This window comes from Saimiri boliviensis, chromosome 11 (genome assembly GCF_048565385.1).
Source record: "Saimiri boliviensis isolate mSaiBol1 chromosome 11, mSaiBol1.pri, whole genome shotgun sequence".
Lineage (NCBI taxonomy): Eukaryota > Metazoa > Chordata > Mammalia > Primates > Cebidae > Saimiri > Saimiri boliviensis.
Genome location: NC_133459.1, coordinates 66,414,370 through 66,436,852, shown reverse-complemented (window position 1 = coordinate 66,436,852; position 22,483 = coordinate 66,414,370). Strand labels below are relative to the sequence as shown.

General features: G+C 42.7%; 1 protein-coding gene across 3 annotated transcripts in view; it reads left to right on the top strand.

Moving 5' to 3' along the window:
- WLS (Wnt ligand secretion mediator) overlaps positions 1–22,483 on the top strand; it is a 127,293-nt gene that overhangs the window by 68,153 nt on the left and 36,657 nt on the right. For all 3 annotated transcript variants that reach the window (XM_039473620.2, XM_074380998.1, XM_003921430.4), the window contains 8 exons: positions 810–971; positions 2,633–2,769; positions 5,887–6,055; positions 7,457–7,554; positions 7,916–7,979; positions 10,269–10,412; positions 11,631–11,714; positions 18,652–18,805. In XM_039473620.2, the coding sequence (XP_039329554.1) occupies positions 810–971; positions 2,633–2,769; positions 5,887–6,055; positions 7,457–7,554; positions 7,916–7,979; positions 10,269–10,412; positions 11,631–11,714; positions 18,652–18,805 (1,012 nt within the window). The remainder of the gene's footprint in view (positions 1–809; positions 972–2,632; positions 2,770–5,886; positions 6,056–7,456; positions 7,555–7,915; positions 7,980–10,268; positions 10,413–11,630; positions 11,715–18,651; positions 18,806–22,483) is intronic.

Below are 22,483 nucleotides of genomic sequence, written 5' to 3'. Positions count from 1 at the left end.
TCTGTATCAGGGGAAAGTGCCTGCCTGCTGAAGCTCGTGCCTCTACATGCCCATATTTACCCCTGGCCCCCACCCGTCAGCAGATGCATATAGGCGGGAGTCTTGGTAAGATAGAACAGAATTTAGTTCTCAAAAGAAAGCTGTGTCCCTACTCTCCAATTTCCCTCCACCGTGCTCTGGACAGTATCTCTGAAATTGGCAGGAAGTCCAAGAGGCTTTTCTAGACTGGGCTAAATTTTTCTTTCATTAAAGTTTCTCTTCCCTTCTGCCATCTTGGACTGTGAGGAAGCACTGGAGGCAGAAAATTCTGAGTGGGTATCTCTGGCCACTGATCTTATTATTACCTTTATTCTGTTTCTACCATCCATAAATATAAGGCCTCCTTGTGTCTTCTTTTTTTCTCCTGACAAGAGAATAAAAATATTTTTCAGCTTCTTCTAGTCTTTCCCTCAGGCCAAAATCAGGAAAATAATTAGCTATCATTAAAGAGTGTAATGATTCAGCAAGAGCTTCCACCTGAACATTTAAGATGCTGACTGTTCCACAGAGCATTGGAGGGCCCTGACGACACACTGCAGATAAAAACTCTTGTAGCCCTGGTGGACAAGATCGTAAGATGTGAGGTTCTAATGAAGATTAAACGGCCGAGAAAGGTGTTAGGTGACAGAAGGTATTTCTGCTTTCTACCTCAAATGTCGGGTTCTATTATTAGCTTTTAAAAATCGGTGTTATGGGTCCAAGGTAACAGAATTCAGAGCCAATCTATTGGAAATAGTGACCCTGACGCAAATCCTCTGCTCTTCTTCCAGACCCCAGAGCATGAGGGCCGTTACTATGAATGCGATGTCCTTCCTTTCATGGAAATTGGGTCTGTGGCCCATAAGTTTTACCTTTTAAACATCCGGCTGCCTGTGAATGAGAAGAAGAAAATCAATGTGGGGATTGGGGAGATAAAGGATATCCGGTTGGTGGTAAGTGAATGTAATTGATCTTGCGTGTGTATTGGAGGGGAACTCTATGTCACTTTTGGCATCTCTGGGCCTCACCTGTCTCATCTGAGAAACGGGAATGATAACATACTCATGATGGCTGAGATGATAAAGTGCATTAATTTGTGTGAGAGATTACAGAAATGGAAAACAATGCAATTATTGTGCCCACTTAAGATTTTAAATGGGCTTAAGATCACTTAAGATCATTATAATGAGGATAAGATCATGATGTTATAGTTGTGATTGCATAATGAACCACACCAAGATAAAAGTAAATTTTCTTTTTTATGTATTTTACCTTGCAAATACAAATGTTAAAGAGAGCAGAGGTGGTTTCGGTTCTTTCCATTTTATTTGTATAATTGGAGGCAAGTTATAACTTGCTGCAAGGAGGCCATTTCTTTTCAATCTCAGTGAAGTCCCACAAGAATTGGGTAAAAACACGGAAAAACATAAAAATTACCTGTAATGTCTTACTATTTAGAGAAATAGCTACTGTTCAGGTTTTGATTGATCTTTCAGGCTTTTTTTTTTAAATACACGCATAGTAATTCTCTTACAAAAGTAGGATCATATTGAACTGACTTTTGTTCCTTGCTTTCTTTATTTCATGGTATATATAACATAAACTGGCGAGTGTAATGTAAATATGCTTTCCAATGTTGGTTAGCATTTTATAGAATCCCTTTATTAACACTTACAATCTCAACATATTAAGCATCTAGGATATCTGCAACTTTCTAATGAGAAGCTTACCAAAATCATTTGATCATGTACTAAATCATTATCTTAGCATGGGGAGGAATCTCTCGGAGCCCTGGTATATCAAGTAAGATGGAAGGCTCTAAAGAGGATTAAATGGTCAAGGGAGTTGTTAAGGGATAGAAGGTATCGCTGCTTTTTTACCTGAAATTTTTGGTTCTACATCAAATGTGGCTTTATTGGGGGTGCAATAGGGGGTGATAGCTGAATAGACATCATACACCCTGTATGCGCTATTAATCCACACCTGCCCTATTAATTCATACCTCTAAGGCAGGCATCCCCAAACTTTTTACACAGGGGGCCAGTTCACTCTCCCTCAGACCGTTGGAGGGCCGCCACATACTGTGCTCCTCTCACTGACCACCAATGAAAGAGGTGCCCCTTCCTGAAGTGTGGCGGGGGGCCGGATAAATGGCCTCAGGGGGTCGCATGCGGCCCACGGGCCATAGTTTGGGGATGCCTGCTCTAAGGTGTACCTTTAGGCATTAGGATTTTAAAGTCAGTGGGATGAGTCCGAGGTAAGATAATTCAAAGTCTATCAGAAATAGCAAACCTGCCCCAAACCCTCTGCTCTTCTTCCAGACCCCAGAGCATGAAGGCCATTACTATGAATGGGATGCCATCTTTATTTCTCTGGCCTCAGGTCCATAGCATAGGGCAGGCCAATTTTTAAGTCTTTTAGTACGTATTTCTGTCATCTTTGAGCAGACGCCAAGGGTGTATGCAGGCAGTGCATGCTATGAATGTGAAAGCTGTTGATCGTGAACATTTTGCAGACAGGGTCTCCACTTAGCTCTCCCACGAACACATTTGCTAGTAGAAAAAAAATGCTAAGATAATATTTACCTTCAGAATTATCATTGGTCTCTGCTTAGGGCATCCACCAAAATGGAGGCTTCACCAAGGTGTGGTTTGCCATGAAGACCTTCCTTACGCCCAGCATCTTCATCATTATGGTGTGGTACTGGAGGAGGATCACCATGATGTCCCGACCCCCAGTGCTTCTGGAAAAGTAAGAGTTGGTTTTGGAGTGCTCTTCAGGAACACTGGCTTCCCATCATCTGCCAAGCTCTTGTTTTTACTGGGGTCCAGTTCAAGCAGCCCGTGTGTGACTTAGGCCAGTGATTTGACCAGGAGTCATCCTGCACTCCTTTCTCTCCTGCAGCTTTCCTATGCAAGCTGTTACTAAGTAAATCCTCGGGGTTCTACTTCTCTTGCCTTTCTGGCTCTTCTTAATGAATTTATTTTTCGAAGATAGGGTCTCACTCTGTTGCCCAAGCTGGAGTGCAGTGTTGGGATCTCAGCTCACTGTGGCCTTGACTTCCCAGGCTCCAGTGATCGTCCCACCTCAGCCTCCCAGTAGCTAGAGCCACAGGTATATGCTTCCCAGCTAGTTTTTTGTTATTTTTTGTAGAGACAAGGTTTTGCTGTGTTACCCAGGCTGATCTCAAACTCCTGAGTTCAAGTGGTTTGCCCACCTCGGCCTCCCAAAGTGCTGGGATTACAGGTGTGAGCCACCACGCCTGGCTGACCTTTCTGGCTCTTTAACCCATCTTTGCTCTTTGGGATATTCCATGGTCAGAATCAGATCGTTGTCTGTGTGGTAGTGTCTCTTAACTTAGCCCAGCTCTTCTCACCTACAGAAAGACAGTGTTCCTACATATGTGTCCACTTTCTCTCCACATCACTGACTTCTCCCTTTCTGCCAGATCTTTCCATTAATATGCAACAAACATGCCCTATCATCTCCCATTCCTACACAAAACTCTCCCATTTCCCACTTCTCCCTGAAGCCACATACCCTTTTTCTGCTCCTCTTCACAGCAATGCGTTTCAAAAATCTTGTGCATATGCCTTCTTCCTGTTCTCTCGAGTCCATTCCAGTCTGGATTCATCTCCACCACTCCACTACAACTACTTTTCATAAAATCCCCAGTGACCCTCATAGTCCAAATGCAAAGGTCGTTTTTTAGTCCTCACTTTTTTTTTTTTTACTCATCCCAGCATTTGACATAATTGATCAGTTTCTTTTTCTTCCCAGAGTCTCCTCTACTTGTCTTGGTCATCCTTCTTTGGTGACTCGCATTTAGTCTCCATTCTTGTCTCCTTCCATCTTTCCAGCCTCTTAGACTTTGGGACTGGGGCACCTGCTTTGGACCTCTTCTCTTTATTAGCCTTGTTTTTCCCCAGGTGATCTCGCCTACCTTCGTTCTCTGAAAAATCATCTACTCTCTGATGACTCTTGTTTCTTCAGCGTCAGCCTCTCCCAACTCTAGACCCAAATATTCCAGTTCTTAATGTCTTCATTTGCCTTAAAAATGTCACATGTACCACTTGATTGTGTCCCACTTCCAACCTGTTTCCCTCCCAGGCTCCCCATTTCCATAAATGGCGACTCCATCCTTTCAGTTGCTCAGACTAGAAAAGTAGCAGCGAGTCATCCTGTATGTCTCTGTTTTTCACACTTCTCATCCAGCTCACCGGGAAATCTCACCATTTCCACTGCTGCCACCCTAATCTAACCCACCCACTGTCACTTCTCACCTGGATCAGTGGGAACAGCCTCCCAGCCGCTCTGCTTGCTTCCACCATGTGCCTCCCTGCAGCCTATTCACAGAGCAGCCGGAGTGCCCCCTTTCAAGTGTTAATCAGATCCTGTTACCCCTCTGCTCAAAGCTCTCCGCTGGCTTTTCATCTGCTTTGCCGTGACCTATAAGCCCTTTGATGACTGGGTGCCTTCCACCTCTGATCTTGTCACTTGTCCTCACCACCACCCACCAGCCCCTTTATTGTGCTCAAACCCTCACCCCAAGGCCTTCACACTTGCTGATCTCTTCATCTGTCCACCTTATGTAAAATCACATCCCCATTGCTCTCCACTCTCTTGCCTAGCTTTTTTTTCATGACGCTCATTCTTCTTTTATTTATTATCTTTTCTCTGTACTCCTTCTCTCACTGCATCTCTATAGAAGCATCACAAGAGCAACATCCTTGCTTGTTTTGTTTACAAGTATATCCCCCGCATCTTAGCATAGTGACTGACACATAGTAGGAGTTTAATAAATATTTTTGAGTAAATGAATCATGTCACTCCATTGTTTAAACTTTTTATTGGATTCCAATAAAAAAATCTCTTCAAGATAAATTTCAGTTCTCTAATGGGGTATGCAAGTTTCTTCATGAGCGCAGCCTTCTTTGCTTCTCTGATCTCATGTCCTGTCATTTCCCCATGTGCTACATGCAGATCCCCACATGTACCAGGTTCTTCCGGCCTCTGTGCCTCCATCCACGCTCTGCCCTCTCCTCCAGATACCCTTTCCGCCTCCCTAACCTTGACTCACAACTCAGCTTCATTTCTGTGTCAAAGTCAGAAGTCCTAGTAGCCGCCTGCTATTCTTTATAACTCAATGATATTGCCGATCCTACTCTACTCAATTGTCTCTTTATCTGGCTCCTCCACTAACTGTATCTCCTGTGAGCAAAAAAACAGGTCCTGTTCATTTAGGGTTCTATACTGCTAACACAATGCCTGGTACATGATCTGTGCTTAATTTCAAGGAGATGGAAAAAAGTATGAATAAATCAGTGACATAAGAATTATATTTTAATAGAGAATTGGCAGTTCTTAGTGTGACGGGGGAAGGGTAAAATAAAAGCTAAACAAGCAGTCAAGAGAATTTACATTTCAAATGTGTTTGGAGTCATGTATTATTGAAACACACATGCTTATATAATTCATAGTTGCTGAGGATATCACGATAATAACTAGTGTTCTTAATGATCAGATGAATGATAACCTGAGTAGGTGAATGAGGACAGTTATACTCACTGAGGCCTGGGTCAGAAGGCAAGGGGGGGACAAACATTACAGGAAGCTCTTCATCTGTGGTGGCACCAAAATAAAGTGTGGGGCATCAAGGAGATCAGATTCACTTCCACAGAAAGGTCGATGTGGCACTCCTTCATTCTTCGGTGGTGCCAACTTGCGTCTCTATGCGGAAGAAAGTGATCATGTGGCTTCAGGCCCAATAAGTAACCTCTCATGTCTCAAAACTGAATTCTGGGAATTGCTTGAAAATCTGCCTTCCAGAGGAATAACGTAGATGTTCTGATATTTTCTCACCACCAGAGTCATCTTTGCCCTTGGGATTTCCATGACCTTTATCAATATCCCAGTGGAGTGGTTTTCCATCGGGTTTGACTGGACCTGGATGCTGCTCTTTGGTGACATCCGACAGGGCATCTTCTATGCGATGCTTCTGTCCTTCTGGATCATCTTCTGTGGCGAGCACATGATGGTAAGAGCCCCCAGAGGGACGGACGTCTGTACCACTTGCTCCGTGCAGGCCAAGCTGACACCTGCCCCTCGTTGCCTCCAGTCGGCAGTGGGTGAGACAGAATAAACTAGTAGTTAAGTAAGTGGGAGCTCTGGAGGCAGACCCTCTGGTTCACATTCCTGCTTCACCACCTACTGACCAGCTGAGTGGCTTTAGGCACGTGACATTTTCACTCTGAACTTCAGGTCCTTCATCTATAACATGGGATGTAAAGGCCTAATGCACAGGGTTTTTGTGAGAATTGAATGACAGAATGTGAGTCACTTAAATGATTAGTATTATTTCTTGCCCTTGAGCTTGAATTTCTTGTCCGCTGGCTTCTGCCCTGCTTGTTCTGTCCCCAGGAATACAGGTTAACCACCAGAGAATGTGGGCTTGGCTCTTTCCAGCTGGCGGTGTGTTTGGTGGCCTACTAACCTCTATTCCTCTGAAATACAGACCTTCCCAGTCTCCTCAGTTTGCACAGGCACAAGTCATATTTCAAGAGGGATTGAAGATACCATGGTTAAAAATAAGAATGGTGTCGTCATCACACTGTGGCTAAGATCATGTGCCAGCTGGAACTTGGTCTTCATGTCAGGCACATGGGCTTCATAGCAGAGTGGACTGTTTTTAAATTCCATTATGGCTCAATAATAAAAGCCAGACCTCTGAAGTCTTGCTGCCCTTCTGAGAGAGCAGTGTGAGAGCAGAGAGAGAGAGAAAGAGATCTAAACTCTCTGCATCAGGGGGTCTTTCCCTGTGAGGGGGTCCTCCAGCAGACACGTGCTGAGAATGAGGCCCCGGCAGCAGGGCCTGGAGTAGAGGGGACTTGGTCCCTTTCCCTTTTTTCTCATTCTGCATTCCTTCGTTTTCTTCCTCTTGGTGTCTTTGTTTACCAAGGAGAATCATCCCTGGTTTTAATAAGGATGGGGAGAAAATCTGCCTATAAGAGACATACTGCACATATTTAAATGCTTTAATGTCTTTACTTTGTCTTCTGGGAGCTCACTCGCTTTTATCAACAGAAGTTCGAAGTCACATAGAAATTTAATGCTGATGCGTTATTTTGTGGAGCACAAAATGTCCCCTGCCTGGGAACCGAGGCCTTTCTTTGTGTTCTCATGGCATCCTGTTCTTGTTACTCTCAGAGTCCTCATGGCTGGGCTTTGTCATGGTCTGCGTATGTGCCAGACTCCTCCCCAGGGGTGAGCTCCTGAAGAAGAGATTTTTGTCTTCTTTGTTCTCAATACACCTAGAGTTTAGCATGGTGCTCGATATACAACAGGTGGTCGGCAAGTGTCCTTTGAATCCTGACTCCTTCATAGAATAGCTTGGTCTTCCTCTCCCCTCTATCCCCCTTTTCAATTTGGTTTTCCTCAGGATCAGCACGAGCGGAACCATATTGCAGGATATTGGAAGCAAGTCGGACCCATTGCCGTTGGCTCCTTCTGCCTCTTCATATTTGACATGTGTGAGAGGTGAGCAGGTGTTTGTGGGACGCTGAGCCAAACTGCACCACCACATCCGCTCCTGTCACTTTAGGAGGAGTGTTGGGAAAGGAGAATGGTGGTTGGGATCCTTTGGTACGGAAGCAGTGGATGTGTTCACATCCTCAGGCAAGGTCTGGGATCAAATCAAAGGCACAGCTCTTTACAGGTGCAAAATGTTTGGGTTGATGTATTCTACCAGCTTCGTTTCTCTTTAGGATCCTGTAATGTTTTTTAGCCTAAATATAGCCCTCACTCCTGCAGCTGAAAAGCTAAGAATACGTGAAAAGGAAAGTGCCTGTTTGCCTTTGTATTAATTGTGTCTTGCCTTTTCATCTCATTTTCGTTGTAGAGGGGTACAACTCACGAATCCCTTCTATAGTATCTGGACTACAGATGTTGGAACAGAGCTGGCCGTATCCTTTCTTGATGGGCTCAGGTTTTATTTATTCCACTAGCCACCCAGCCCCCAAGATCAGTTTCTAAGGCTCTGCTGATACTCCCCATATGTACTCAGGCAGGGCTTTGATTCTCATGCCAGTGATAACAGCACCATCAAGGCTAATAATGAGAAGAATTATTGCTTGCTTTCCAGCCTGGTGAGAGCAGGCAAAATGAGAAAGTTGCAGCCCATCCTCACAGCAGAGAGATCCAAGTTGCTGGGCTTACCGCAGCCTGTCTGAATTTATCTATTATACACTGTTTACTGCAGACTGAAGCATGACTAGCTTTTCCCCGGAGCTATGGAGGCTCACCTCTAGGCCGCTGTGGGAGAGCCTGTTTCTGAAATTGCCTGTGTGTAAGACTTCCTACAGCGACCTTGGTGTGCTGTCAAACCACACTGCTGCTATTCGTTCCTGAGACCAAGTGGCGATAAGGCTAAGGTGATTAGTTCCAGAGGAGTCGCCGAGGCTTCTGGTTGGTTGGCATAAACTCTGTCTAAGTCATCTTCATGAAGCAGAAGTGACAGTCTTAGCTTATCCCTTTTAGGACGCTGGATTTCAGGATGCGGAATTTAAATATTTTATCTTCCTGAATAGTATGTTAAATGCTCTTTGGAGAAAAAGACTTCCCTCTGGAGTGGAAAGAAAGGCTTGGGTTGTATTCTTCCTTGATAGCTCATATCTTGCTATGTGCTAATGAATACGCTTTGTCTTGCCATGATGTTTATATTGGTTTCTTAATGTCACAGGAACGTTGTAAGCAAATGAAATCAATAGTATCATTACCTCAGAGAGAGAAGCTCTACCCTGCCTCCATTATGCCCCCACCCAAGTGTCAGCTGCACAACAAGAACATTTATAATGTTAAATCTAGTTCAAGATTTTCATTTTATAGATATGATGGAGTGAGTAAAATTTTAAGTCCTGCAGAAAATAACTATATTCCCATTCATTTCAGGATACTGTTCATTATAGGAAGGAGAAACTAAATTAGGTATTATATTATTAATGAAATATACATACCAACTTCATACTTACTAAGTGCTTTTTAAAACAGGCAATTTGGGCCTAGCATGGTGGCTCATGCCTGTAATCCCAGCACTTTGCAAGGCCGACGTGGGTGGATCACCTGAGGTCAGGGGTCCGAGACTAGCCTGACCAATATGGAGAAACCCCATCTCTACTAAAAAATATAAAATTAGCCAGGCTTGGTAGCTCATGCCTGTAATCCCAGCTACTCGGGAGGCTGAGGCAGAAGAATTGCTTGAACCTGGGAGGTTGTGGTGAGCCAAGATCACACCATTGTACTCCAGCCTGGGCAATGAAAGCAAAACTCTGTCTCAAAAAAAAAAAAAAAAAAAGTAGGCAATTTGGGTAGGGTTGTAGCAGAAAGGAGTTGAAATCAGGTCACCGACCTTCCAAGGAAGCTTATGCTACCCCAAGACTTGATGGTTCTCAGATCGGCTCCAGTGGGAGGTCTCAAGTATACTGGGAGCAACCCAAACTCCCACTTGTGCCGGGTATGTCTTTCAATCCCCATTCCGTTGGATGAGATTTTCCGTGGTGACAAGACTGCAAGTAGCCCTTCATCCCTCGTTTTACTTCAAGACCTTAAAGCCCATGCCCAGGGCCCGTGCACTGAGCTGCTGCACAGAGCCCCCATGTATCCCCTCTTCAGTTATGCCAGAGCATCTCAACCTGATTCCTGTAAAACTCTAAAGACCAGCCCAGTGGTTTCCAAACATAGTCATTCGTGATGTCCTAGCCCTCAAGTATGATTCCATATATCTGGGAAAACCTGATTCCATATATCTGGGTTGGGGCCTGGAGATCTATATTTGAACTCTTCTGGTGATTTTAATGTGGTTTTTCATCTGATCCTTATTAAGTGATCAATATATGCTTTATTCGTACTTTTCGAATTTATTGTGCATACGAATCTCCTGGGGACCTGGTTAAAAGGCAGATTCTGATCCATTAGGTCTAGGATAAGCCCTGGACTCTTCATATCTAACAAGCAGGACACCATGTCTTTTCTTACTTGGTTTAGAAAGTGGTATTGAACACCTCCCTCTGTGGTATTATTGTGTCAAGAAACCCATCACTGCATTAGAATGCCAGGTTTTAATATTTTATCCCCTTAAAAATTTTCTACATATTTGGAGACAAAACAAGTTTTGCCAGCAGATCTGGGGAGAAGTGCCTAGACCCGCTCATCTTGCCCTTGGCTAGCCTGTTGTTTCCTTTACTGGACACTGCCAGATGGCCTTCATTATCGTGGCTGGAATCTGCCTCTGCCTCTACTTCCTGTTTCTATGCTTCATGGTATTTCAGGTGTTTCGGAACATCAGTGGGAAGCAGTCCAGCCTGCCAGCTATGAGCAAAGTCCGGCGGCTACATTATGAGGTGGGCAAATTTCTTGGCTCGCTCTAGAACAGAATGTTTGCTTGATCTTTCCACTTGATGTGTAAACACACACGCCCCAGAGATAGAAGGCCTGTACTTTGAAATACACGTTGAGAGGTTCTCATGTATGATCTCTGGGCAAAATTAGAGGCCAAATCTTACTCTGAGAAGCATCTAGCTGGCCTGTCTAAATCTTGGCGTTTTCTGCGGTATGAATGTGTTTCAATTCCCAGTAAGGAGTAAACTTGTTCAGCTGGTTCTTCAACTTGGTGATGGAATGTAGGTGCATACTAGATGGGAGATTGGACTATGGCAGAATTGGAATTTGGTTGGGATGAGCCTTCGTCAAAGTTCTGTCCCAGGATCAACCCTGTCCTGTAATTAAACAGGGGTTAGCCCAGGTGATCTGATTTCTAGACCCTTAACAGCCCACGTTCCCCTGAAATATCCAGCAGGTGCTCAGACAGAGTTCAGTAATCTCTGTTTATAGATTATGTTCTTCATTCAAGAGAAAGACTTAACATCCTCAAATCCCCAGTGCAGGCAACACATCCTTGATTTTTCAGGGATTCCTTGGGTTCATGCCTAAGTGGCTGTCCTTGGAGAAACAAGCCTAATTCCAGTGTGAAAAGAGAAGCAGAAACTACAGAACCTCAGAGTTTTTATATGCAGTGGATCTGCACATAAGAGCCTTGAATAATAGGCCTCCCTCCTTGAAACACAGGTTCTCTTAAATCCTGCTCTTAGGAAACCACGGGCACTTTCTAAGGCTTGCCTGTCTCCAGAGCTGGAGTGACATGAGAAAATTCAACCAAATCCACTTCATGTTGATTAATATGCACATTTCTTTTTGTTCACTGGAGCAGAATTTTATTACAACCACAGAAAACTTGGATTTGGTAACTTTGAACCCTTGCAGAGAAGCATAACCAGCTTAGCAGGGAAATTAGCAGCCTCACGACGTGTTGTGAATATAATTTCCCAGGCTCTCGTATTGCCGCTTTATGAGTGATAACAACATGGGAAATATTTGACCCAAGAAATTTTCAGCCACACCTACCTCTGCAGGAGAAATATTACTATGGGAAATCATGTTACTGTCATTCTTAGGGATTTGGTTTTACAGATTTCTTTAAAATTAAGCTTTTTATAGATTTGCATAGTGAGAAAAGGGTTGGTAGCTGATGGAGTATTAAACTACTCTCTCTTTTCTAATAGGGGCTAATTTTTAGATTCAAGTTCCTCATGCTTATCACCTTGGCCTGTGCTGCCATGACTGTCATCTTCTTCATCGTTAGTCAGGTAAGTAGACCCTGAGATGTTAAGGTGAGAATGTCTCTGGAGAGGTTCCTCTACCCTGCACAGAAATTCTATAGAGCTACTGAGGAAAGGAGCAGAGTAGACATGATTCTGGACAGCTGGTCAAGCCATATTTTTCTGGGTCTTGATATCACCTGGCCAAATGAACTAAAGTTTCTCTTTCCATAAAACCTTGTAGGAGATAAAAGTTGCTAAATAAAGTAAAAGCCTGCAGCCAGATTGAAGGACACATATTTTATTTACTTATGAGAATAAACTTAGGAAGCCTTGTAGCACAACACTGACAAGCATAAGTTTGATTCTCTTTTTATCTCTCATTAACATAGATCCTTATACAGTCCATCAGCTACTCTTTGTAATAATTATATTGCCACAAATATGAAACATAATTCAAAAGTCCCTTTGATAGCCTCTTGTCTTTTCGCTGGTTATTTCCAAAACTCAAAATTTTGCTATAGTTGAAAATCTCAATAAGGATAATAATTTAAAAATATTCATAACTTGTTTTGGAGGGTGGAAAGTACTGCTTAAATCTAATGTATCTATTATTCATTTGAGCATCACAAAAATCCTACAAGGTAAGTAGGGCAGGAATTGTTATCCTAGCTTGCTAGAATATGATATTTAATAGCTTTAGAGAAAATTTTCATTTATGCTGTTTTCTAGCTGGTTAGGACTGTGGATGAATTACTTAACAGTTCTAAGGTTTAATTTTATTATGTGCAAAATAAATATAACTATAGACCTACAGAAAGCTGCTGTGATGATCACAGGAAGCAATATTTACAAAGAGGGATGCATTCGGAGAAATGCATCATTATGTGAGTTCCTCATAAAAGAGTGTACTTACGCAAACCTGGATGGTATAGCCTACTACCTACGTAGGCTATATGTTGTAGCCTATTGCTACTAGGCTACAAACCTGTAGAGCATGTTCCTGTACTGACTACTGTAGGTGATTGTAACACAATGGTAAGTATTTGTATATTTCAAACATCTAAACATAGAAAAATACAGTAAAAAAATGGTATTATAATCTTACAGGACCACCATCGTATATGTGATCTGTTGTTGACTGAGCCATCATTGTGCACCCAAATGTAATTAGCAGAGCACCTGGCACATTTGTGAGCATGAATATCTGTGTTCTGAATAGCAGGAAGACTGAATGTCTTTCTTGCCAAAGGACATGCAGTAAGTTAGAGATCAGAACCCATTCCTTCTGACGCTTTTGCCAATGCTTTGTCATTTAGCCAAAATGGAGGATTTCAGCAGTGCAGATAGTGCCTTAGGACTTGACTTGCTTCATTCTGCTAGCAAGTTTCCCTAGTACAGGGAAAGCGTTTTTTTATATGGACCCCTTTAGCAACCTGATGAAGGCTGCGAGTCTCCTCTTAGAATGTTTTCAAATGAGTAAAATAAAATACTTTGAATTTCAAAGGGAATCATCTCTATATATGATATATAATACATATTTACAGTGAAACGTTACAGGTGTATTACAGACTTATATTTACAACTGTAATTGATGTGAAAATATCGTAATGTCTATTGAAAATATCACAGATAGTACTAATACGACAGGGATTTTTCTACATCCATAATTGAAGTAAATACTATCTTTCAGTTAGACAGTAGTGAAAATAAAGATAGAATTTTTTTCTATTCTAATTTATGGACCTCTTGAATTCCATCCAAGGACGCCCAAGGGGATCCCAAGTTTGGAGCCTCTAGAGCCCTGCTGTTGGCTGCGTCACTGGGTAGTGTTAGTGTTGCTAGCTCTACTGAGGTTGAAATGAACATGGAAAAAAATAAAACTGATATACATGTATGTCTTCATATGTCCTGTTCATCACATGTGCCTTGACCTATAACACTGCTGTGTTTGTATGAGGTTGTTTGTTTATAAAACCTTGGAAACTTCGCTTTCCACTCCACTTGCAGTAAAACTATTTCAAACTCTGAAAGAGTTTTTTATTCTACCAGCAAAGACTCACACATTCATATTCAAACAAGAGTGTGAGGCCTGACTTCTCCCGCGGCAGTTCCCTGCCATGACCAACATGCTTTTCAGTTCCTCCAGTCCCTCAGTAGTGCACAGTGACACTTGACACAGCCAGGTCTGCAAGTTTGAGCGGGCACGGAGCACGGAGAAACAGAATCTCAAGGAGGATGGGTCGAGGCATAAAAGTCAATTTCGAGATATGTTTTCAGGAAGGCAGAAAGAAAGGGCCCTTTTGGTCCTGAGGCCTCACACGGGTCCTTCTGCTGGTTTGGGAATCTGACATCATTCTCCCCACGCCATCTCATGTATGTCTGGTCTCTGCGGAGATCCTTCCACCTGAAGTCAAGAAGGACTGGTCCCTGAAGCAGCTGCATGTTGCCAAGATTTAACCTTGTACATGTTTAATTAATGTACTTCTTAAAGCAAAGGAAGCCATCTTCCAAGGAGCATAGTTTGTGGCTTTTCTTTAGAGAAAAAGATTAATATTCCATTGCCCCAGGATTTTCTAATACAGCTTCAGCCTGTGGCTGGCTTTTTATATCTGCTGCGACAGTCTGCCCAGAGTGGATTTCAACTCGGAGGGGGTAGCAATGAGGCCTTTTGAATTCCATTAGCTCCTCACATTCCTCCTGCTGGGTTTTTTTTTAAAGATTTATTTATAGACATCTAAGACGTTTTCCGGCACAACTCTCAGTGTCCCAGGTACTGTATTAATATAGTCATCAGAGGATTTATTTTTTAATGTCATTTTGGAATGTCAGAGCAATGAGCTCACCTGAAAGGAAACCTATTGGGTAACTTTTTGAAATGGATCCCAGCCTTAGGTAAAAGGAATGTATTAAAACCCCCATTATACTCCCAGGCTTGCTGTGGGAGAGCTTGCATTTAAGCCTCATGAAATATAATGCGAGGGGATCTCGCCAGGATATTGAAGCTCTGAGGCCAGGAATGAAAGGCGACGGGAAGCTGTGGAATGCAGTGACCTTGAGGCTTTGTAGCTGGGTACTGAGGTGCAGTCTTTTAATGCCTGCCATTTTAACAGCCTCAGTCATAGCAACCAAGAGATGGTACATCGCAGTCTGGTATTTCAGCCCCTTCCCTCTGGAAAAGAAAGAGGCGTTCCATTTAGAGGTGGCAGCAGTAGGGAACAGAAGTGCAGTGCAGGGGAGAAGGTCACCGACCTTCATTAAGGGGACCCCCAGGTGCCTGACATTCAGGTCAAGCCACATGCAGCAAACTCCCAGAGAGCCTGTCCCCAGCTCTTTTGTGTGTGTGTGATCACTTCATTCTGTTACTTACAGAGGAAATGTTTCCGGTAAGAGAGCCTGTGTCTGGGATTTGGAAATCTTGTTGTTAAGTGGAATGTTGGTTGTCAAGACTACTGGGTGTAAAGGGATTTGACCTTCACTTGGCTCCAGGGGTATAATTGGGTGGTTTCACACAAAAGTAAATTGTTCAAATGTAAAATCAGGAAAAACAGGGACTTTTAGAAATAAGACTTATGCAGAGGGTGAGATTTGGGGATTTTTGTGTGTGGTGGGGGACGGTTTTGGCGGGGGAGGGCCAGGGCTACCTGATTTTTCTCTCAAAGTTAAAAGGCAGAGACTATTATCTCTGCCTTGGCATTAGAAAGAGTTTGGATATACAAGGCCTGCTCTGTTGAGGCTGCTCATTGTGGTACATATTGGTGGGAATGTGCTCAGAGCTGAGGATGTCTCAGGCATGAATAATTGGGAGAGGAGAAGGAAAAATAATCCAGTCACCAAACAGTAGAGTTACACTATCTATACTGTTTATTTCGGCATTTCAGCTCTTTGCCCACAGCAGGCAACACCACATTTGCGGATTGCATGCTCAGTAGTATGTGTAATTCTGCAACTCCACTCTAAACAATGTACATGTGTCCCAGAGCAAGTATGAGATGAGAGCATGAGTCTGATATTTCCTGTCAGGCTTAGTTCTTGTGTGCCTCTCATACTATGGGATCTCAATCCAGTGGTGCTCCTGTAAATTTTTATTTTGTTTATATATCTAGTTTTTAATGCCATACATTCCCATGTCCGGGATATACAGTGTCTACAGATTTGAATACACATACAAACCTGTGCATGTATGCTCTGTTAGTATTGTATATTATGGGCAATGAAGTGAATTTCCAAAGGAATTTGACCTTACCCAATCATCGCCTCATGTGCTACCTTCAGAGACCAACCCCTGTTTAAGATAACATTTCCTACCCTGTGTTGTATAATGGTTAAGAATACCTTCTTTCGGAGTAAGAGCCATGACTTTCTGGCTGAGCAATCTTGGGCAAGATATTACATCTCTCTGTGCCACAATTTACCTATGTGTTGAATGGAAGTATTACCTACCTACCTCACAGCGTTGTTAGTAAGACTAAATAATGTGGTTCATGTAAAGCGTTTAGTATTGTGTCTGACACATTGTTAGCATTAAATAAATGTTTATCCTTGTTATGAATATAAAAGAATCTTAGCTTTGTGAATATTTGTGTTAACCAGTTATTTTAAATGATAATAAATGTAACAGAAAGCAGTATTTTAAATGAATATGTAACACTTGTCACACACTGGCATCTCCTCTCACTTTCAAAGTCAATTACTATGACTTACTGTGGACTGCAATACTTTCTCTTTACTTTTCAGTCAAGTACTTATTCAGAGTGGCTGTTTCCGGCCGGGCGCGGTGGCTCACGCCTATAATCCCAGCACTTTGGGAGGCCGAGGAGGGTGGATCACAAGGTCAAGAGATCGAGACCATCCTGGTCAACATGGTGAAACCCTGTCTCTACTACAAATACAAAAATTAGCTGGGCATGGGTGCGTGCCTGTAATCCCAGCTACTCAGGAGGCAGAGGCAGGAGAATTGCTTGAACCCAGTAGGCGGAGGTTGCAGTGAGCCGAGATCGCCCCATTGCACTCCAGCCTGGGTAACAAGAGTGAAACTCCATCACAAAAAAAAAAAAAAAAAGAGTGGCTGTTTCCATCTCCACTTTCTACCTCCATGTATTTGCCCTGGAGTCCCTATCTAGGCCTGTACTTTCACCTCTGTTCATTCAACATACATCTGTTGAGCACCACTGTGTACCAGGCATGCAGGTTGGTGTTTTCTTAGATGGGTCAGTCATGTCAACCCTACCAAGAATCAATGTCACTAAAATAGTCAATACTATTTCCAACTTCTGTTCCAGGCAGTAGGGTCTCTTCCTAGCCCTTCCCTGAGCTGAAATGTCCACTGCCTTCAGAGAGTAGAAGAGATACCATATTGCCATGTTCTTTCTTGCAGCTAGGATGGGTGACAGCCTAACCTCCCCTCCTTCATCACATACAGAAATCTGTGTTATGACAGCAGGTACATGTATTTCTGGAAACTATATTAATGCTTTCTTTTCTTTTCCATTATATGCAATAAAAATCATCATAAGATGCTCTAAGTGATATAGTTTTTATAAAGTTAGTACATTCTGCACTTAAAAGTAAGAAGAGTGACATTTGGAGACATTTCTACGAAGTCCTAAGTAGCTTGAATGCTGGTATATTGTCCTAAAATTAGTAATGGTTACGAAATCCTTCTTTGCCAAAAAACACTCCTGGGCATTTTATATAAAATGCATTATTTTCCAAAATAAATAAGAGTTCATAATGGTGGTTTGTTTATGAGTCACAAAAAAATGAAAAATTATGTATCACCAAAGCCAAACTAAAACTGGTGAGTCTATAATTGGTTAATGTGGTTAACTGACACACTGGGTCTTTCAAAAGAAAGTATCTATACTTAGACCTTAATTTGGCCTAGGGCCCCAGCGGGTTATGGATTATACAGCAGATACTGAATAAACACAGACCCACTGTATCCTAAACAGGCAATGAAATTCACCTGCTTGTTAAAGGTCTTAACATTTCAATCTAGCCTGCCATCTTACAATTTAAAAGTGGTTCCTAGAGATGGTTTATACAACGCAGCCTCATTCAGCTGTCAAAGGAACATTTATCCGATGCTTTCTTCAGTTTCCATTTTAAATGTCCTATAGCAAGCAGAAGTGGTCAAAATCATTTCATTTTTCTCAGAGCTGGCACAAATTAATCATTCAGCTCAGCAGCTCTGTTGACAGTTCTTAGTGTAATCCATATATCTTTAGGCGTCCCTTAAGACAATTACCAAGTCATTAACACAGACAAAAGCAGCTTCAAAACATCTCTTGCAGAATTTCAAAGCATATGAAAGCTTCATAATTATCTTCATGAGTGGCTTACTTCGAGGGACATTATAGAAATAACTAAGATTTACTGAGTGTTTACTGTATGCCAGGCAGTTTCTAGAAATATTTTTACTTAATTCTCTTCAGTAACCTTCAAGCTTTTATTTTACCCTTAAGGACACTGAACTTCTGAAGTTTGGATTCTTCATCTTACTTGTCTTACATTAAGCTGAATGAGTGGTAGACACTGGATTTGAATTAACTTACGGTGCATCAGGCCCCAAAGACATGGTAGCAAAGGAAAGCGAACCGGTCTCTGCCTGCAGGGAATTTACATCTAGCTGAGAAGACAGACAGCAGAGGAGAAATTATCATTGTGATTAAGTGTTGGGCTCAGACACAGTTTGTTTAACTTAGGAATAGCAATGAATTGCTGTTTATAGGAAGAGACACTCCCCAGGTGATACTAATATGTAACCAAGGTAAGAACCACTGGTTGTGCCTGACACAGACAACCTTCAGTTGATCTTAATTTATACTGAAATGATTCAGATTAAAAGATGGAGTCTTACATGGCCCTTCACTTTTCTCATATGTAGAAGAGACTTGGTTTTCCTGTTGGTTGGTTTCTTTATTGGTTTTATGTTTCTTCTGTTTCTTTGTTTCAACTGAATATCACCATCCTTTCTCCATAGGTAACGGAAGGCCATTGGAAATGGGGCGGCGTCACAGTCCAAGTGAACAGTGCCTTTTTCACGGGCATCTATGGAATGTGGAACCTGTATGTCTTTGCTCTGATGTTCTTGTATGCACCATCCCATAAAAACTATGGGGAAGACCAGTCCAATGGTGAGTTTCTGTCTCTTTAGCACAGCTTAAGTAAGGATAAATAGACTTCAGTCTTTACAAGATTTAAATGGCTAAAGCTCTGAGATCCCAGTTCAACTTTCCAAGTACACTCTTCACACTGGGAGACAGTGAATGAGCACCCAGGGGACTCAGGGCTGTAAGACCAAAAGCTCACACAAGCCAGATCTTTCCTTAAGTTCTATTTTTAAATCTCTAAAATACATTGAGAATATCGCATTCTAGTCTAAAATATGTCTTGATTTTAGTACAAGAATCAAATTTGCTTCCCTTACATTTTTTAGCACGATTGAGTAATGTATGTATAAACCAATAGCTGCTCTCTTGTCCCCAGAATCTTCCTGTCCTTTAGTGCTGGTATGTGCTGCCTTTTTACATCCTATAATCACAGAGCACTGAGACTTCGCTACTGCAAGTTGCCTTAGAGAATCCGGTCATTTTATAGATGAAGAAACTGAGGCCTAGAGAGGGGAAGATCTTGCCCGGGGTTTCTTCACTAGCCACAGCAGAGGAGAATGATCAACACTGTCTAGGCCAGTTAGCTGTCAACAGGTAGCAGGTGGCCTGATAAACAACTGATCTAATAGATCCTTTTTCTGTTTGGCTCCAGCCTTATTCTTTATTCCTTCTCTTTTTACACCTGCTTTACTCTAGCCATGTCCTTGCTATTCCCCAAACACAGGATGCCCTTTCTCAAATTAGTGATCTAGTGCATTTCACTCTGCCTTGCAGTGAAAACCAGGGTAGCAGCCCCCCAGAAGCAAAGGTTGGGCTCACTTTTGGGAAGTACTCAGTGAGTGTGTGTTGCATGAGTAGATTGCACATTCCACCTCCATCTGGGTCTAGTGAAACTCTACTCATGTTTTGGGCCCAGTCAAAAGGCAGCATCATCTTTAACACCTATTCCTAGTCACCACAATTAGAATCCAGCAAATCACATTCAATGGAATATTGTTTCCATGAAATGTTGATAAACTTACGTAGTCAAACACATTTGAGAATGATAGGGTTAATCGGCATTAACAAGGCTTTTCACTGCAAGACATCTTAATGCCTTTAGTACATTAATTTGTACTGCCAGTCTTTAAAAGGGGTAGGGGTAACAGCATTTTCCAAAATTATTTGACCCTTTGGCCCTGGAACCCTTTCTTCAGGAAGTGCATCTCTTGAAACTATGTCCAAGGAACATGCCTGGGGGATCGTGAGTCTACTTTCCACGTGGCATTCATTGTGTAGAGGTGGCAGATGAGTTGTCTGTGCCTTTATGTTCCTGCTGGATCATCGACTCCTTCAGGGCAAAGACTAGTTCTTAAGGATACTTTTAAAATGTTGAGTGAATTAACGCTTTAGAAATAAGAGTTCTATATTAGCATTCAGTGATCTTGTGGGGAGAAGGGATGGGGGCAGTAGAGAGATGGAGATGAAGAGGAGCAGGAGAAGAAGGCATCTGTGCTAGGAGTCAAGGGATGTGGAATGGTCTCAGCCACTGTCTGCCTTCATCATGTATTTGCCACATCCATGTGAGAGCACGCTGGACATGAGCTTCCCTCACCCCTTGACCTCTTTGGAGTAGACATATGGTCACAATCAGTTTCAAGCCCATCTCTGGTCTAAGGTGAGAATAGAGTGTTTACTTACCTACCCCCTGCCCAACTCTGGTTTGACTGTTTCGCTAGAAGCCTTGTGAGCTAGGCAGCCTTCTGCTTCCTTTCCATTTCTGTCCCTCGGTGTTTTTACTGTACAAGTGGAAAATGGGATCATGTAGCCTCTCAAGCAGTGGACTCCCACAGTGCCAGCAGCAAGGGCTGCCAGGCTTGTGGACAAGAATCTTGATTTCATTCCATGGTCGTCCTGTGGGACGTTGAAGGAAGCCATGTGGTCTTGTCCTTCATGTGAGTAGGTAGAGTTTATGCCTTCCAGAGAAATACCATTTAAAGCAATGGCTGGACTTCCTGGATGATGAAATGATAATACCAGTGGGAAATAATTATCAAGTACTGACAGTATGCTATAGCACTTTATGTATATAAATGCTTTTGGTTGTTTTTTTTTCTGTGTGACTTTTGGCAAACCACTTAACCCTCTGTGCACCACTGCTCCCAAATGTAAGTGATCTCTTAAAGACCTTTTGAACTTTGAGTTTCTATGGTTAAGCTGTGTACAACGGCGCACATCTGTAGTCCTAGCACTTTGGGAGGCCAAGGCTGGAGGATTGCTTGAGCTCAGAAGGTTGAGGCCAACAGCCTGGGCAATATAGTGAAACCCTATCACAAGAAACAAAATTAGCCAGGCATGGTGGTGTGCATCTGTAGTCCCAGCTATTCAGGAGGCTGAGGCAGAAGGATCCCTTGAGCCCAAAGAGTTTGAGGCTGCAGTAAGCCATGACTATAACACTGTACCCCAGTCTGGATGATAGAGGGAGACCCTATCTCAAAAAAAAAAAGAAAAGAAAGAAAAAGAAAGAAGAAGAAAGGAAGAAAATTGTGGTTGTCTTTCTTCCTGTTAGCAAGGAAGAGGCAGAAGAACACCTCTTGCTACTAAGTGGCAGCCCAGGGAGTGATAGCTGTCATACGTAAGGGATTTCCAAACACTGGTGACAATGTGTCCAATTTTAACACTGGTCAGCAAGTGGGAGCCCAGAGCCTTGGCCAACCCTGCAGAGGCAGGATGACTGCATACCACCCTGTTGGACAGATTCTTGAGCTTTGAGCCAGATGTTAGGCAGCTCCCATCAGGACTTCCTACCCTACACAATAGCCACTCTCCTAGGCTTGAAACATTGCAATTGAGAAAAACACTTGACTCTCCCTCATCAGAATTTTTCATTGAAGACAGCTTGATTTGTAATTTCATGGAAAGCTTGCAGATCTCAACAGGAGGTCATATCCCCTGAATCCTTTGCTAAGGGTGTGTTTTTAAATGTTCACAGTTGTTTGGTTTGTCACTATAATTGGGATGTGCCTTTGGCATTTAGTGTCCAGAATCTAGGGGATGCTATTAAAGGTCGTTCAATAGGCAAAAAAGGCTCTTGTCATAAAGAAGTGTCCTGCCTGAAATGCCAGTAGAACATTGGAAAACATTCTTCAAGCAGTTTAGCGGGTAGACTCTTTGGGGACCCTATGCTGATCCTAAACACAAAGTCATAAGATTTAGCAGTTCCCCTTTGGTAACATGATCAGCTGTGACTTCCCAGCAGCCCCGCGAGCCCCTGGCAGCCTGTGAGCCCTTCACTTTCCTGCATGGTGCTGTGACCTTGCGCATTTGGAAGGGTCTCTTCTACCTTGAGCACTGTGCTCATTTTTTCTTCTCTATTTTATTTCATTTCTCATCTCTTCATCTGCTACTACATCACACAATGTATCCTAGGAATTGTGGAGTGTTTCGTGAGATTTGAAGTTTCTTGGAAAGACCTAGTTTGGAATATTCCACAGAAGCCTCAAAGATGAACTCTCAGAAGGAAGGAAACGTGTTTTTACATTTCTCTGAGTCTCTGGATGGCATTCCTTCTCCTCCTCCCGTATTCCCATGCTCCTTTTCCATTCTCATGGGAAGTTTTTAAGTTGGCTTTGGCCCTTCTTTCTCTATTTCTTTCTCTCCTTTGCTTTGAAGCTCCAGAGCTAGGAATTCAGATCTCTTGCTACAGAGAGTGGATCCCAGGTG